General features: G+C 41.4%; 2 protein-coding genes across 2 annotated transcripts in view; one reads left to right on the forward strand and one right to left on the reverse strand.

Annotated features, from left to right (window-relative positions):
* LOC118415944 (neural Wiskott-Aldrich syndrome protein-like) overlaps positions 1–583 on the reverse strand; it is a 13,560-nt gene extending 12,977 nt beyond the window's left edge. Inside the window, exon 1 of the mRNA XM_035820905.1 lies at positions 343–583. Within this exon, the coding sequence (XP_035676798.1) occupies positions 343–441 (99 nt within the window). The 5' untranslated portion in view covers positions 442–583. The remainder of the gene's footprint in view (positions 1–342) is intronic.
* Positions 584–3,511: 2,928 nt separating this feature from the next.
* Positions 3,512–17,925, forward strand: LOC118415714 (protein Spindly-A-like). Its single transcript, XM_035820466.1, has 11 exons — positions 3,512–3,662; positions 4,802–5,006; positions 9,727–9,897; positions 10,704–10,898; positions 11,147–11,296; positions 11,621–11,719; positions 11,960–12,070; positions 12,483–12,629; positions 13,797–13,906; positions 15,301–15,485; positions 16,215–17,925. Exons 2-11 carry the CDS (start codon positions 4,833–4,835, stop codon positions 16,931–16,933), a joined length of 2,061 nt encoding a protein of 686 aa, XP_035676359.1. The 5' UTR covers positions 3,512–3,662; positions 4,802–4,832; the 3' UTR covers positions 16,934–17,925.
* Positions 17,926–18,149: the final 224 nt, after the last annotated feature.

An 18,149-nucleotide genomic window follows, 5' to 3' on the forward strand; every position in this document is an offset into this window, starting at 1 on the left:
ATCTCCTTGGGAAGCGATGTGTGGTAAGGTAGATTTTACAATGCAGCGAGAGATAGTTTTACCAAGTTGGTAACGTTACGTCCCCCCCCCCCAACGAAATTGCTGCCGCAGCCTCTGTACACGTATTCTACGTTAACAGCCTCGTTACTTAGATTGGGTAATAATACACAAAATTTTTGCAGCACTTTTGCAATAATACACCAAATGTGATATATCACATTTGGTGTATAATTTATTGCGCCAAACAATTTGTTTGTCTTTTGCTGACATGTTGGGGAGGGGGGACGTAACGTTACCAACTTGGTAAAACTATCTCTCGCTGCATTGTAAAATCTACCTTACCACACATCGCTTCCCAAGGAGATTGAACAACTGTTCATTTTCAGCCGGATAAAGTAAGTTGGATGACACATTCTGAGGCCTGTTTCCTTGCTGAGACATCTTTGCCGACGACACATCAACTTTCCTTGGGTTCGGCTTTCTAGCAAGTTCCTCTTCCGGTATTCTCGTGCACCTCGACTTCCGCTTCTCGTACCCAGGATACACTGTACCATGGTCTTCAAGCAGATGTGGGTATGAAGGATCGTAGTTTTAAAAAAAAATCTTTTTATTCGTTTTACCGGGGTTACATCACTCAGGCTTCAGCCTGTTTTTCAGGACTCCCTGGACACATATAGAAACAGACACCATATAATTAGTAATGCTTTCAGTGACGGCCGCTCACCCCTAGCCTGTGTTTACACACTCTCTCGCTGGCTGGGTTTAATGAGGGCCCCAAAGCCCTTTTCCGTAGAGCGTAATCGGCGGTTTTAATTCTACGTACTCCGTAGCGGGACCGCTAGAATTCAAAGTAGAGCGTAATCGGTGTATTTTGCGTCGAGCGATATTGGCCTCTTTAATTCAACGTATTACGTAGAGGCTAACCAGAATTTGCCGTAAAACGTAATTTATATGAATTGTTCGTAAAGCATAATCAAAATTTCATTAAATTTAAACTCTACCGGTGAAAATTCAGGAATGATTGCGTTTCGAAGGGTCTAGATTTCAAAATTTCGCCGGACCTTCCTTGCTATGGCTCGCCCGTCGGACACTGGACATTGTGAAAATATGTTGCGGGAGCGTCGCCCCCAAAACCTCTTTAACTAATAGAAATTTCATTATCTAACTTGGCTTAATCAACAATCAAAATGTACCCCTCAAATGCAGGAAATTATGTTTCGGATGTTCAAGATTTCATTTTTTTTTCTCTGGACGGCTTGGGCCTCCGGCGCTCACGACGCTTCGGCACTCGTTGCCCTCAAAAATATTTTTTTTTCAGACAGAAATGTAATCAAATAAGTATAGTCTGCCAGCAAAATTTTTCCTCAAAGTGCAGGAAATAGCGTTTCAGAGGATCCAGCTTTCAAAATTTCCCTTTACCTACCTTGCGACAGCTCGTTCTTTTGGCGGTGGAAATTGCGTTGGGGCGAAAAGAAGTTGGATTTCTAATAGAAATGCCAACAAAATTTCCCCTCAAAATGCGGAAAATAGCGTTTCAGAGGGTCAAGATTTTATAATGTTCCCCCAAGGTCTGCCATGCCTCCGCTACCGGTGCTACAAGTGCTGAAAAGTAATATCACATAACTGCTACCTGACCGCCTCTGGCCAGCACTTTTATATCATTTAAGTAAGGTTTGAATATTGTTAATGGAATTATCAGTTTTGTTTAGTGTTTAGATCTCCTTTTTAACTGTTTTGCCGTCCGCGAAATTCACCCAAAAGGCGATTAAGATTTGCATAATGCGTTTGAGAACTTCGTAATTTAGCGTAGAGCGTAATGAAAATCCAGAATTTAGCGTATTACGTAGCTGGCCCTCCCGAATTTAGCGTACAGCGTTGTCGGTACCCCCCCCCCCCCCCCCTTGGGGGCCCTCGTTAATGACCCCCTCCTAGGGCGGCGGCAATACTATAGGGATCCTGTAGGGCCGGCCGCTAGGAGCGCGATTTTAGTCAGGCTAGCTCACCCCCAGCATCTGCAGACAGACGATTTATGAACAGAGAAACTAAGACGCTAAGATGGCCGCTAAGTTCAGTGTTTCTCAAGTTCAGGCCGATGTGATCTTTCGGAATTAAGCACTATCATAAGCACCATTATAATCCGACCGATGATGATGATGCCTAATCGAGTCTAACATTAAATAAAGGCACAATAAAAGAAAGGGGCTAGAGTAGATCTAGAGTAAGGCACAAGCATAATCATGAGCATAATCTGTGTAATATTTCTTAATAAACAATCTTATTTTTCGTTTCCGGATTCCGCAAACAGCCCGATCAGGATCCGATTTGCAAATATCGCCACCTCCACACTTCGATTCTGCCCAACTCAACAGCCTATAAAGTCACTATTAAATAGTAATCTACTTTTTAAAGAATTACTTTTTTTGAAGAGTAGTCTACTTAACTAGTAACATTTTATACTCTTATCTGTGCACACCCTCCGCACACCGTTCCATTCACGATGCTGATGACACCACCAAAAAGGGCTTGGCGCTGATCACTTTCACTTTCACTTTATTCATTTTACCAGGAAATGACTCAGGTCAGAATAGACCTGCTTAGATCATGACCTGGGTGTTGGATACTAATGTTAGTAGGAGAATTTCTGCTTCTTTTACTTTGGCAACCGATATCATGACCCTTTCAAATGCTATTTTTGCGTTTAGTTGGGCCAATTTTGTTGGCAGACTAAGTACGTTCATGACATTTCTTTTCAACTACGGAAAATGGTTTCTGAGGGCGACGCCCCAACATATTTACACCATGTTGAGCGTTAAAAACTGTTTCTGTGGACACTAAAGTATTCCCAACATTCCTTTTTTGTTTTGTAGTTTATAGCTGACCATACAAACATCGCTGTACTTTTGTTCATGTCAATAAAGCTTACGGTATAGGGTCATAGAAGCATTTTAAGGCGTCCCAAGAACGGCTTCCTTTGGTTTGCTGACAGAAAAAAACGGAATTTAAGGCCTCTCCAATTTTATGTGTTGCTTCTCGAACTCTTCTGCAGTATTTTTACAAATTTGAAAATAAAATGAATCAACCACACCAAGCACACCTTCCGTTGACAAATTTGTACTGCCTCTCCTGACTCCCAAATAAACTATGGGCCTCAAATTTCAATGCGTGTTTTTTTTTACAGTAAGTATATTACTTTTTTTTTCAAAATTGGGTCTTTACTAATCAGGGACCGCCTAATCTAAACACGTACTATTCCTTTAACGTTAAATCTGTTGTTGTTTATGCTGTGTAACTTGAGTAAGCCCCTCGATCTCTCCACCTCAGACTCTTGTAAAAAAAACTTTTGTCTTCATTTCATTTTTGACCTGCTGGTCCGACAAGCAACAAATCAAATTGGTGTGGCCTAAGAACAGTTTACAATGCTCCCCATCAACCTCTGCTTGGTTGGAGAGAAGCCTCCCATGACAGCCCGTCCTCTCTTTACTCAGTAGCACACCTCTGCTAAAGTGAACTCGTCCAATGACGTTTTAGTCTTTGATTGGCTACTGACGTAAGCGCCGCCATTTTGAAAACTGGGAAGAAAAATTCTGTGAAGAGGAACATTTCTTTGCATTTGTTTGGTCGGCGGCGAACTTGGAGCGGTTTGACTGACACATTTTTTCTTGGTAAGAAAATGAGTTATAGTTAATTTGTAACCTGCCGAACTGCCACCTAGCTGTATATGAACTAAAACTGGCGTGCGCATGTTTGGAAAAAAATGATGCATGACCTCTTCCTGGCCTGTTGAGGGGTGGTTTTGGTAAAACAACATCAAACTTTTGAGACAAATATCTGCTTAACCCTTGGTCCGGTGATAGATGTATTGGTAGAAATAGCGCGTAGAAAAGGGTGTCATTTCAGCCCAAATTAGGACAGGAGGAAAACGACTAAAAAAGAAAAAAGTTTTAAAAAAACAGCCAGAGCCTTTTCTAACCTCTGCATTCTTGGAGAGTATGTACTTCGGTTGGGTAGGAGTAGTGTAAATACCTTGGTAAATACCTTAAAAGTTCGCAGGAATTTAGTTTTGTGGTAGCGGGAAAATGGAAAGTTCGCAGTTTCTAGTTCACGGTAGCGCCATCCCTCGAACTTAAATGCATTTACAGCACTGTACTGTAGTCACATACTGTAAACTGTAATGGAAGACCTGACACCTCAACAAACTGCCAGTCGGAAACCACTTACTGGTTACTCATTAGGGGTGATTAAAACGAACAGAACACTCCAGTTTTGACTTTGACAGTGCTGGCGTGATCACTGATCTAATCAAATTTACCCTCTGAATACGTACTACTTTTCTACCATGATGTCATACAGTAAGTCGTTTGGAGAAATTGATATACTGTAAATGCATTTAAGTTCGCGGAGATTTAATTTCGCGGTAGCGGGATAATGGACTTTTCGTGGTGGTTTTAATTTCGCGTTAGCACCATGCACTGTAGTCTCTTACTGTTATGGAGAAATGTTCGCGGTGGTTTTAAATTTGCGGTGAAGCGGCCTCCGCGAAAACCGCAAACATTAATCCACCGCGAAAGTTTCTGCATTTACAGTATCACATTATATGCTAACTAAACATAAATATGTCTTGTAGGTATTCGTGTTGTCAATGTAGCAAATGGAAAATGTTCGCAGTGGTTTTGAGTTCGCGGTGCAGTGACTACTGGTGAACCATAAGATCTTTTTTGCTGTAATAGTGTTTGCATCTTCTTCACATCTTGTTTGTGTCTTGTCTGCCAGAGTAACTTTAGTCTGACTATCTCTGTTTCAGGTGGCATTGTGTTATTGACTACATAAAAACCATGGACGACATTCCACAGCTGCAAGAGAAGGTGCACAAGTTAAAGGAGGAACTCCGTAACAATGAGGCAGACCTTCACATGGCTGCACATGCTGGGAAACAGCTGCTGGAACAGAACAGTGAGCTACAGCTGCAGCTGGAGGGCCTGCACAAAGATTACACCAAGAAGATTGAGGTCAGGAAATATTGTATTCATATTCTTTATGAATTAGAAGTTGAGTCTGCATGAGTCTGCATGAGTATCTGTAGATAGTATATAGCCAGTATACCCGCCCTTCGGCATAGCACACCAGTCTTGCTGCATGATAATTGATATGTTAAATATATTTTTTTGGAAGTATGGAAACATGGCAGAATACATATGACTATTACTGTGTTGAACAAGAGCAGTATAGCTTAAGTTTGTGTGTTATCGGAACAGCTTAGTAAGATTGTGTGCTATATACTAGTAGGTTCCGGAACAGAAGTACAGCTGAAGGTTATGTGTTGTACAGATTCTGGTACAGGAGCAGTACAGCTGAAGGTTATGTGTTGTACAGATTCTGGTACAGGAGCAGTATAGCTGAAGGTTAATTTGTGTTGTACAGGTTCTGGAACTGGAACAGTACAGCTGAAGGTTATGTGTTGTACAGATTCTGGTACAGGAGCAGTACAGCTGAAGGTTATGTGTTGTACAGATTCTGGTACAGGAGCAGTATAGCTGAAGGTTAATTTGTGTTGTACAGGTTCTGGAACTGGAACAGTACAGCTGAAGGTTATGTGTTGTACAGATTCTGGTACAGGAGCAGTACAGCTGAAGGTTATGTGTTGTACAGATTCTGGTACAGGAGCAGTATAGCTGAAGGTTAATTTGTGTTGTACAGGTTCTGGAACTGGAACAGTACAGCTGAAGGTTATGTGTTGTACAGATTCTGGTACAGGAGCAGTACAGCTGAAGGTTATGTGTTGTACAGATTCTGGTACAAGAGCAGTATAGCTGAAGGTTAATTTGTGTTGTACAGGTTCTGGAACAGGAGCAGTACAGCTGAAGGTTATGTGTTGTACAGATTCTGGTACAGGAGCAGTACAGCTGAAGGTTATGTGTTGTACAGATTCTGGTACAGGAGCAGTACAGCTGAAGGTTAATTTGTGTTGTACAGGTTCTGGAACAGGAGCAGTACAGCTGAAGGTTAATTTGTGTTGTACAGGTTCTGGAACAGGAGCAGTACAGCTGATGGATATGTTTGTAGTGTGCAAAATACTTTTTTGAGCCAGGTTGCACAGTGTGCAACCTGGCCAAAAATTAGGTTGCACATCAGGCTTTCAGGTTGCACCACCTTCAAGTGACATTTTTCCAAATTAGTGCATACTGTATGATTACCTAAGTTACAACATCCTTAACATCCTTGTAAACACATCACTCAAATAGCCTTCAACCAAAAGCATTTCACAATAAATCCTTTAATAACTTGAACTTTTCTTAACAAATAGCACTCTGACTTTGATCCTACAATTCCACGTTTGGATAGAATATTGTAATATCGTCATATATTTGTTACAGAATATTGCATACATTTCTATGTTCACAATACATACAGGCATACAGGTGCGTAGGATAGAAGAACAAGAGGATGAACGCTGCAAACCAACTTGCTGTACCAAGGCGTTTTTGTTACTCGATATTCCAGTTTCTTGTGCTGGCAGTGGTGGTATCCCTAACACTTTACTCTCATGTCCCTGATAAACATACCCTCCGGAATAAACATACCCCCCGGACAAATCGTCAATATCTAATAAACGTACCCCCCGGAATAAACATACCCCCCGGAAAATTACCAAATTGACATGTATTTAACTGTGACCATGCTACTTCTGTCCAAAGAAAAGGAGATGATAAGCAGGTAGGTCTTTTTATTCATTTATGCCTAAGAACCACATCACTTAGCTCTATAAATGATGAGCTGAAGAACTATAGATATCTTGTTCGAATCATGATATTTTCTCAATTTTTTAATAAAAGGTAAGTTGAAATTCGCAGTGAAACCTGCCTTAGGGTCACCTGAGTATAGGGGCCACGTAACTGGCCATGCGGTCAGTTTTCGTCGGTCCCTTGGATTTTTCCCGTTGACCTAAGCATTAAGAAATAGTCTATGGCGGCCAGGCTTTTAGCCTAACGTTTGCCCTGTTGGCCTGTTCATTGAATCATTTTGTTTTTCCTTTCAAGCAATTCAGCATGATTCAAGTTTGTTACCATTTGTTGCATTTACTAATGTCTTGCTTTCCATTTGGACTTGTTCAGAAAGATCCAAAAACAATATTGATGTCACATTTGTGTATCACTCTTTCACAATAAATCCTTTAATAACTTGAACTTTTCTTAACAAATAGCACTCCTACAATTCCACGTTTAGATAGAATATTGTAATATCGTCATATATTTGTTACAGAATATTCCATACATTTCTATGTTCACAATACAGTTCAGTGCAGAATACTTGTAAAACTTATACAATGTCTGCAGTGTGTCCACTACGTTTGAAGTACTTGAACACCAATTCAAGCTTGTGACCCAAGCAATGAATGCCAAGAACATGATTGCCAGAAGACTTATTACTCAAGCGAGTGACAACCCCTGAAAGATGTCCAATCATCACGTTTGCTCCATCGACACCTGCAGCGATTACCTTATCATGCCAATCAGTGACACCTAGATCAGTCTCCATAGCTTCAACAACAGCCTTTGTGATTGACTCAGCATCTGCTTTTTCCACAGGTTTTAATGCAACTAGTTTTGTTGTTGGTCTACCATCTTGGTGGAACCGGATGTACACAATCTCCTCTTGAACATTAGCTGAATCAGTTGAGCCATCACTTAGGATAGAAAAGAACTTGGAAGAAGCCACTGCCATTTTCATCCTAGCAAACATGGCTTCGTGAATATACATGACAAAGACTCTGGCATTTATTTCATTCCAGTAGGTAGATCCAACAGTGACACCGTTGCATTGATGCAACTGTAAAAGGCCTTTGAAGTCTCTGAAGGGCCTTCCATTCTTTGCCAAATAAAATGCTGTGCGGAACAATGCTTCCACTTGAGACATTTCCTGCTGCTCCATCCTTTGAACTGCTCTTTGCAGAGGCCTTTCCTATAGGTTGTAATAAAAATAATTTTTTGGTGCACCCAATTTTTCAAGCTGGGTGCACCAGTGCACCTAACCCCCAAAATAAATTTCAAGCCCTGTGAAGGTTATGTGCCGTACAGGCTCTGGAACAGGAGAAGTACATCTGATGGATATGTGTTGTACAGGCTCTGGAACAGGAGAAGTACAGCTGATGGATATGTGTTGTACAGGCTCTGGAACAGGAGAAGTACAGCTGATGGATATGTGTTGTACAGGCTCTGGAACAGGAGAAGTACAGCTGATGGATATGTGTTGTACAGGCTCTGGAACAGGAGAAGTACAGCTGATGGATATGTGTTGTACAGGCTCTGGAACAGGAGAAGTACAGCTGATGGATATGTGTTGTACAGGCTCTAGAACAGGAGAAGTACAGCTGATGGATATGTGTTGTACAGGCTCTGGAACAGGAGAAGTACAGCTGATGGATATGTGTTGTACAGGCTCTGGAACAGGAGAAGTACAGCTGATGGATATGTGTTGTACAGGCTCTGGAACAGGAGAAGTACAGCTGATGGATATGTGTTGTACAGGTTCTAGAACAGGAGAAGTACAGCTGATGGATATGTGTTGTACAGGTTCTAGAACAGGAGAAGTATAGGAGAAGTATAGCTGATGGATATGTGTTGTACAGGCTCTGGAACAGGAGAAGTACAGCTGATGGATATGTGTTGTACAGGCTCTGGAACAGGAGAAGTACAGCTGATGGATATGTGTTGTACAGGCTCTGGAACAGGAGAAGTACAGCTGATGGATATGTGTTGTACAGGCTCTGGAACAGGAGAAGTACAGCTGATGGATATGTGTTGTACAGGTTCTGGAACAGGAGAAGTACAGCTGATGGATATGTGTTGTACAGGTTCTAGAACAGGAGAAGTATAGCTGATGGATATGTGTTGTACAGGCTCTGGAATAGGAGAAGTACAGCTGATGGATATGTGTTGTACAGGCTCTGGAACAGGAGAAGTACAGCTGATGGATATGTGTTGTACAGGCTCTGGAACAGGAGAAGTACAGCTGATGGATATGTGTTGTACAGGCTCTGGAACAGGACAAGTACAGCTGATGGATATGTGTTGTACAGGCTCTGGAACAGGAGAAGTACAGCTGATGTACAGGTTCTAGAACAGGATGAAGAACAGGAGAAGTATAGGAGAAGTATAGCTGATGGATATGTGTTGTACAGGCTCTGGAACAGGAGAAGTACAGCTGATGGATATGTGTTGTACAGGCTCTGGAACAGGAGAAGTACAGCTGATGGATATGTGTTGTACAGGCTCTGGAACAGGAGAAGTACAGCTGATGGATATGTGTTGTACAGGCTCTGGAACAGGAGAAGTACAGCTGATGGATATGTGTTGTACAGGTTCTGGAACAGGAGAAGTACAGCTGATGGATATGTGTTGTACAGGTTCTAGAACAGGAGAAGTATAGGAGAAGTATAGCTGATGGATATGTGTTGTACAGGCTCTGGAACAGGAGAAGTACAGGTGTTGTACAGGTTCTAGACCAGGAGAAGTATAGGAGAAGTATAGCTGATGGATATGTGTTGTACAGGCTCTGGAACAGGAGAAGTACAGCTGATGGATATGTGTTGTACAGGCTCTGGAACAGGAGAAGTACAGCTGATGGATATGTGTTGTACAGGCTCTGGAACAGGAGAAGTACAGCTGATGGATATGTGTTGTACAGGCTCTGGAACAGGAGAAGTACAGCTGATGGATATGTGTTGTACAGGCTCTAGAACAGGAGAAGTACAGCCTGCAGCTGAAACTGGAGACTTTGAGGGGACAGTTGGAAGCACAGATGACTGACCTTGATATACAGAGACGTGACGACGCAAGGAAGGAGACACAGCTGAGGGAACAGCTCCAGACTGAGCATGCTCAGAGAGTTAAGACTTTGACTGTAAGTGTTTCATGCATCCTTTGGGGCATAGAAAGCTCAGAAAGTCTAGTTTGTGAAAACGTCAATGATGCCAAGGCCGGATGACAGCCATTTTAGCTTTAGTGAAAATCGCTGTCTCAGCTGGGAAGTGCCTAGAAAAGTGTACTAGTAGTAGATGTACCAGTACTGTGTTTTAGCGCATTGTCATGTTTTATGATTGATAATGAGTGCAACACTGTAAATAATCAACATACACTGTGTGTACATTGTAAGGCCACAGCAAGTAAATTTTATGGATGACATCCTCTGCAGACTGCAAAAATAATGAGATAGGGCGAAAAAAAAAACAAGATGGGTAAAAAAAACAAGATGGCAAATTTTCAAAATAGACGTTGTAACAAGACTTGAAGAGACAAAATATGGCAAAACAGCCAACAAGGCATTCATTCCTGTATTTAAGAAGTGCACCAGTGTAGTTAAAGTGACACTAGTGTGGTAGACTGGTATCATTAACCATGTTGGCAACTACACTCATAGCTTTCCTAGTTGTGCCACTTTTACAACTATCTATCAAGTTGCACCTCTGCAACTACAGTCAATGCTACAGAGTCTCTAGTGTCAATTCTGCATTCAATAATTTGGTTACAACACAACCTTTACCCATTTTCGTCTATCCGGCCTTCCCTGAAGAAGAAGAAAAAACTTTTTTTTCTGAAATCAGGCAAAAATTAATGAGTGCGCGGATGTCATCCATAAAATTTATTTGCTGTGGCCTAAGTTGATGTTTAATAAACTGAAACTGACTGAGGTCTGTTTTGTGACTGTAGGACCAGATTCGTGACTTGAAAACCTCCCAGGAGGAAGCGGCCATGCTGGAACAGCAGCTGCGAGACAAGGTGGAACAGCAAGAACAGCTGCTGTCTGAAGCCCAGAGTCAGCGGCGAGACCCCAACATGTCTGTGAGCCTGACGGAGGACAGCATGGCACTACAGCTGGAGCTGGACCAACTCAGAACAGACAAGGTGGGCAACACAAGCAACAGGAAAAATCACTGTTGCATTAACACTGGGGCAAAGAAGATGGTAACCTTGGGGGGGGGGGGGATTTCTCTGCTTGAAATGTCAAACCCGTGCACACAACAGTCAACTGTAGCACTGGAAAAGTGGAAGGTCGTTTGAGTGACATCTATCACTCAAAGCGTCCAGAAGTACATGTCTTTTTTATCCAGTTAAAGAGACTGAATTGTATTTTTTTTGTGGCACTTGTGCAGACAAATCTGGGTCTGCAGCTGCGGGACTCTGAGGACATCGTGCAGCAGCTGCGCTTCAGCCTGGACAAGCTGCAGGAAACTTCTGCAGCCCTCAAGCACGAGCTGCAGGAGGCAGAGGGGAAGGCAACAGGCTACTACAATGCACTGGAGGTAGGGCTTTGTGATGATGCCTTAGACCCTGCTTTACGCTTATTCCAATATCATCCATGGGATTGAGTAGCTAATTTGTCTTACCCTTCTATAAAAAGTTTTTGATAAAGAATACAATGTTTTAGAAGGACTTGCACAAACAGAGATAAAAGGTAACAGGAATGTCTTTCATCTGCTGTCATTTCAGTGTATTGGAGACTTTACATTGTAGTTTCAAAGGTTTGTGAACTTCCATCTGTATTTATAACTTTTTATTACATTTTAATTATTTTTATTGCGTAAAAATTTCTTAACGTGCAGTTTCACATTGTTCTTGATGTGCAGAAAAGTCGTGAGGACATCCTCGGACTGGAGGCACAGATAGAAGCCCTGAAACTGCAGTCTGTGGACCCCAACAGTCGGGGCAACTCACTATTTGCAGAGGTAGGTTTTTCTACCTGTTTTTGTTTAAACACATTTTAGCACAATAGAAAAAAACAACATTACTGGCACATTATCTTTATATGGATACATTCAGGAGAATTGTTGCAAGGTAACCCAGATAGATGTGGGCAAACAGCATATTGATGGGATTATATGGATGACATCTTTGCATTCATCAGTTTTAGTCCGGTTTGAAAAGAACAAGCTTTTCACCATAGTAGCATTGTTGTTGGTGTTCAGGTGGAGGATCGGCGTGTGGCTGTAGAGAAGAAGATGATCACCCTGAAGGTGCAACACGAGTCTCTGAAGAAACAACACCTGGCAACAAAGCAGCAGCTGCAGAAGCTCAAGGTATTATCTCCTAGCTACAGGAGTATTGTTGTTCTTGCTATTTCCTCTTGGTCTGAAAGAACTGGCGTCAATGATTTATCCCGTGGTAGGCACCACAGAACCCCACAGTAGACATCATGAAATTATGAAGTGCCAAATCTCTTTATTCCAAGATGAGATAGTCTTCAAACCTTTTTTTATATCTAAATGTGTGATAGTCACTTGACTGCTTTTTCAAGCTTCTTCAGACTACCGTTAGCGAGAAAGTGTGACGGTATAGTCAAGAACAAGAGTTGGGAGTATTGTTTTTGATAGTTCCATGTTTGATAACATCAGAAGGGTATGTATTTGGCTTAAACATTTATGTTGTTTTGTATTTTTGTGTCTTTAACATTTCCAGATGTACATGTGACATTGTGTTATGTGTCTGTAGGCTCAGTTTGCTGCCCTGCTACAGATGGGAGGGGGGCGCGCTGATGCCTCTCAGGTCCAACGTCTGGAACAGGCGCTGTCACAGAGCCGGGCAGAGACACAAGTGCTGTCCAACAAGCTCAAGGTCGCAGAGAGACAGCTGGAGATGGTAAGGTCACAAATCTGTGCATCTGAGTCAGTGTACCCGACCGCCCCCAGCAAAACCCTGCTGACCCAAGATTTTATTTACGTCTTGGTTACTTGTGCAGAATTTACAGTTTTTGATCTGAGTGATGATAGTCCAAACAGACTTCCTGCATTTCCCAATGTTTACAGAATAGGGCTTTGAGAAATTAAAGTAAGGCTGTGCAACACTTCTCTGTTAAGTTTATCAATTATAATAAACACATGTCTTTTAATTGGCCAATGTACACCTGAGGGTGTGATTTTGAAAATATCATTGCCATAATTTCACCTTTACAATGCAGGATTCACTTTGGCCAAAATCTTAGATGAAGATAATGAAAATGAAATTAGGGAATTCTGTCAATTCCATGTCAAAGACGATGTGGAAGAATCTGTACCTGTCAGTTGTTTCGTTTACCATACTTTGAGTGTTAAGTCATTTGGTCAACCTTTCCGATCACTTAGATTTCAAAATGAAGGTAACTTATGATTTTTGCCAAATTGTTTTTATTTGCCTGCTTGCATCAGTTTTGGGGTTCCCAGAGGATGGCATCCATATAATGGAATTAGTGTGGCTTTTTGCAAAGACTTAATTCTAAATTTATGTAAGGAGAGGAAAGGAAGTTCTCTCACTAGTCCCAGTGTTTTCTGTTTACAGTAGAAATGTTATTCTGTTGTACAGTATACAAAACACACAATTACAGTGTCATGATAAACATAAATATAAGACCACATTTCAGAAACATCAGGTTTTACATGTAACACAAAAAACACCAATAAGAGCCAATCACAGGAGTCACAATTTAGGGTTTGATACATGTACTCCTGTACATCTGATCCTTTTGATATTTTCATCTTCGATGTGTTGGAGGTGTGGCCCTCCTCAAAATCAAATACAGGACCGCCATGTAACATTCTATCCAAGAGACAATCGAGACAACCAAAAGCTTGGTACTAATTCCACGGTGACCACCTGAGTGAAGTTAGGAAAATAGCGTTACAATGTAAGTTCCCAAGATTGCTGGCATATCAACAGATTCAAATTCAGGACCTCTGGGTTCATGTGCCCAATATCCCACACGAACCCACTTTGAGACTTACCCACTTTTGTTTAAAGACTTGACTCTCTGCTGATTGACCCATTCTATAGGTGGAGAATAACCCCAGGAAAGCCTTTGAGCAGTACCAGAGTAACTTCACTGAGCTCGGAGGGCGGAAAGATTACGCAGCTTTCCTAGAGGATCGCCTCAAGGAGTCGAAGTATGATTTTTCTTCTTCTTTTTGTGTACTTGAACGTTCATTAGTGAGTCATAACAGATTGCATTGTTACATTGTACATGTAACTGTGCCTTGAATTATTTTACTTTTGCCAAGAAGGCTTTTGTAGCATTTGTGTGTCCATATCATTTACTATTGTACATTGTACATTATCATATAGCCAGGTGCCGTGGACCAAACAGAAGGCCCCGTTCCATGTTGGTTATGACGCCGTAACACTTAGATTCCGGCCAGGCCGGTGTGTATCCTCCTTCTGATTGGTCAGAATGAATCAACACCGGCACCGGTGTCTATTTGCATCGACACCGGCACCAGTGTCGATGCAAATCGACACCGGTGCCGATGTCGATTCATTCTGACCAACCAGACTGAGCGATACACACAAGATATGCAGGGTTTGGCCGATCAAAAGGAATGAAACATATGCCAGAGCAGAGGGAATAAGTACAGACTGCAAGGAGGGAATAGCTCCTTCTGTTAACATTGATAATGAGTTTTGTTGTTCTAAAAAGCGAAAGACTGCAATGTTTTGAATATTTTCTGTGGAAATTTTGGTTTCAAACTGCAATCTGTAAACAAATGTATGTACCAAGGAACAAATGTGAACTTTCAGAAATTCGACAAAGGAATTCACACGTATAGTATCAAGGGATCTATGCGTCATACAGGAGTTTGCAAGTTTGGGTAGGCTATATGATAATAACGTTAATGACCCGCCTGTTCCTCGGTGTACATGGTGTCATAACGCCTGGTCCTTTGCTATAACCACCTCATAAAACCACCTCGTTCGCTTCGCTCACTCGGTGGTTTTATTCGGTGGTTATATCAAAGGACCAGGCGTTATGACACCATATACACCTCGGGGCGGGACATTAACCCTTAATTGTTGTATGTTTGTATATGGATGAACGGCAAAACTTGAGAAGGCCTGGATGGATTGGTTTTATATTGGTATGTGAGTTGCTGACACATTGAAGCAGGGTTCTAGCCAGCATCCGTCATTCCGTCCTTTGACGGAATTTTGCAGCTGGGGACGGAAATAAATTTTACCCATTCTGTCCTGTGACATACAAAAATCAGCATTTTATAATAGAAAAAACATGAAATTTTACCTTCGGCACTCTTTAAAAATTTTTGGGACAGAAAATTATTTCAGACTGGCTAGAACACTGCTTTGAAGTGATGAGATTTGGAACCCCCTAGCATCCGTTATGGTACTGAAGCAGAACTTCTGGTTTTGGTATATTGTGTTCTTTGTTATTTTTGAGTGGTAGATTACATTTGGGTAGAGAGTAGGATGCTTCAGTCCCATTTCCAACCTAGTCAACCTATGTTCGTGTTAGTTACCTTGAGTAACCCTTTGTTGTTCTGTGTAGGGAGGAGACCAAAAAGGTGAAGGCACAGTTGGATCAGCAGAAGTTCCTACAGATGGCAGACAAGGACAGGCTGCTGCACTGTGAGAGGAAACTGTACGAGGCTGAGAGCAAGGCAGAGTCCCTCCATGGACAGAACATGAAACTTCTGGTGCAGCTGGAGGACATGAAGCTCAAGTATCAGCCAGGTGGGTGCATCTGTACTCAACACCAGCTCAACACCTCTGTGAAAATGGATCTGTTGTTTTAAGTATGTATGTTTTAAGTATGTATTTATTTTGTTGAGTGACAGGATGTGTGGGGATGGTGTAACTGGAGACTAGAAGGATGAGAGGGTTGGCTTGTGACTTATTTGACAGTCCTCAGTGTGTGTGTGTTTCCATTTGTTTGTGGCCAGCGCAACTTTGAAACCTGTGGATGGATTGTAATGATGTTTGGTATGTGGGTAGGAGTTGTGAATTTGAAGGTCATGGTTCCCCTGGTGGTGCATTTTTTAAAAGTATTTGAAAGAGGACAACTAAGCAACAAGATGTCATGATAATGAAGATTTTTTTATAAATGATATTCCATATGCAGGTACATATAGTTAAGAGAGAGTGACATGTACACAATGACATGCAAAGTAGGACCTAACTTGCATATTTATAATCAATCAGGAAAATCTGTATTTTTGTGTTTTCCATTGTAAGACTCTCATACACATAAGGTACATGATTTATGGCAGGTGAAATATACGCATATACGAATTATGCAAATAATTGCAATGAGACAAGACAAAACAATAAATGTACATCATCGTTCATCTGGAATTTACCGTTGAGGTGATGATTGTACAAAGGTTAGAAATATTTCAAAGAGCTATGAGGTCTCCAAACCTGTTTTACCTGCTCATTTATAGGATGTGCATTTTTTTTCAGAGCTGCTTGACAATTCCAAAGTTAGAACTGGAAGATTGGAGAAAATCCCTCTGGGGAAGACAAAGGAGAAGACAGCAGCAACTACAGCTACCAACTTAGATAAAGGAACAGCAGGGAAGACAGCTAGGGATAGCACAGTGGGTGGTGCTGTCAAAAACAGCACTTATACAGCCGCAAAAACCATGGGGAGCCATATAATTACAGAAAGTTATATGAAGAATAGCATGGTTACTACAGCTACAAAACTAGCTCCCAGCAGCACAGTGGAAAATGTTAGTAAGGATGGCACTGACAGTGCTAGAACAGGGGAAAAAGGAAACAGCTCAGATGTTCCTGATAGTGCAGTGCCTTGTAAGGGAGTTAGGGGGAGCTGTAATAGTGAAGCAGCAAAGGAAAATTCTCACACTAACAGTGACAGCAATAATGTTAGTACCCAGAATATACAGGTGGAAAAGCAGGTTGAAATTAAGGAAGAGTTGAAGGTGGAAACAGACGAGTTTGTCAGCTCAAGGAAGGTTCGCTTTGAGGCCCCCATACAGACAGTGGGTCGGATGTCTATGATTGGCCGTCGGAGGTGTGACAGCGATGATGATGATGATGATGATGATTATGATAATGAGGGTACAAGCAGGGTGAGTAGACCCATTGGGAGAGGGCGGAAGTCACATAAAGTTGTCCATGTACCCTCGGATGGTAAACCAGAGTGTAAGCAACAGTAGGCTCAAATCTTTCTATGTAGATATGGATATTGTTTGAGGGGTCTAAAATCTCACTTTGTCAATAATTTTCCCTTGTGGACGCACTGATGTGGTACGCATTTCATTGGAAGCCTTGATGAAAACATGTCATTAAAACCCTATGTAAAATAGGGTAAAGTGCATCTGAGAGAGATTTGCAGTCATAAAGGGATTTTCACTTGGTGTAACATAGGTAATATATGATAGAACTTATATCCTTAAAAAGACTCTTTCAGTTACATAGATTGTCAAATTAAAACATACCAGATTCCTTTCAGTTATGTATTTGTACCATGTATGTGTAATGATCTGTGTTTATAGATTTATCAGAACAAACAAATCTTGAAACTGACATGATTTTTCACAGCATAAGTGGCACCTGTTGGCCTAGCAAGCTACCCTCTTTATTATTGTATGGTGTAGTTGTATAGTGCCTTTGAACTACAGATAAGAACTGCAAAAAGTTAAGTATGGTGTTTTCCTTTCTTAAGACACTTTGTATTTCTTTGATACTTCAAAGGCCATATCAATCTATTTCTGTAATTCTCAGACATTTTGAGTTAGAATTATGCAAAAGACCAAGATGAAACAGATAGCTGGGAGGAAATCTTGGCTATCTTCTTTGCCTAAGATATGTGCACCACCAAGGCATGATCCTGTCCTTTGGATGTATTTTTTGTAAAATAAGAACCATGTAACTTAATTGGTATGGCCTTTCATACAGATGAGTGATCACATATTTACCAATAAAATTGTTTTCATTTTGTCTTCTGTGATGACCAACTTTTGTAAGGTGATTCGTGTATGACACTTAGGAAGGCTCAAAATACCTTTGCCAAGTTGTTTTCTTCAATGATATTTTGTTTCGGACTACCTTGATATATTTGCACTGCTAGGCTATTCAGTTTGGGGTAGTAGACTGCAAGTGTCATGCAAACCATTCACCCCTCATTTCAGCAGAATAAACATTAGAACTGTCCATAAAGGAATAATACTGAAATCCATCTGAATACTGGTAAACACAACTGTCCCTAGTGCTGAACACCATTGACACACAGGTAAACATGGTATGTCCCTGGTGCTGAACACCATCCACACACAGGTAAACACAACATGTCCCTAGTGCTGGACACCATCAACACATAGGAAATGCACATGTCCCTGGTGCTGAACACCATCCACACACAGGTAAACACAA

This window comes from Branchiostoma floridae, chromosome 5, assembly GCF_000003815.2.
Source record: "Branchiostoma floridae strain S238N-H82 chromosome 5, Bfl_VNyyK, whole genome shotgun sequence".
In the NCBI taxonomy this organism is placed as follows: Eukaryota; Metazoa; Chordata; class Leptocardii; order Amphioxiformes; family Branchiostomatidae; genus Branchiostoma; species Branchiostoma floridae.

Coding starts and splice junctions, on each gene's coding strand:
- LOC118415714 (XM_035820466.1), top strand. CDS start 4,833: ATGGACGACATTCCACAGCTGCAAGAGAAGGTGCACAAGTTAAAGGAG. Junction 12,630..13,796: donor CAGAGAGACAGCTGGAGATG/GTAAGGTCACAA, acceptor CCCATTCTATAG/GTGGAGAATAACCCCAGGAA. Junction 15,486..16,214: donor GAAGCTCAAGTATCAGCCAG/GTGGGTGCATCT, acceptor ATTTTTTTTCAG/AGCTGCTTGACAATTCCAAA.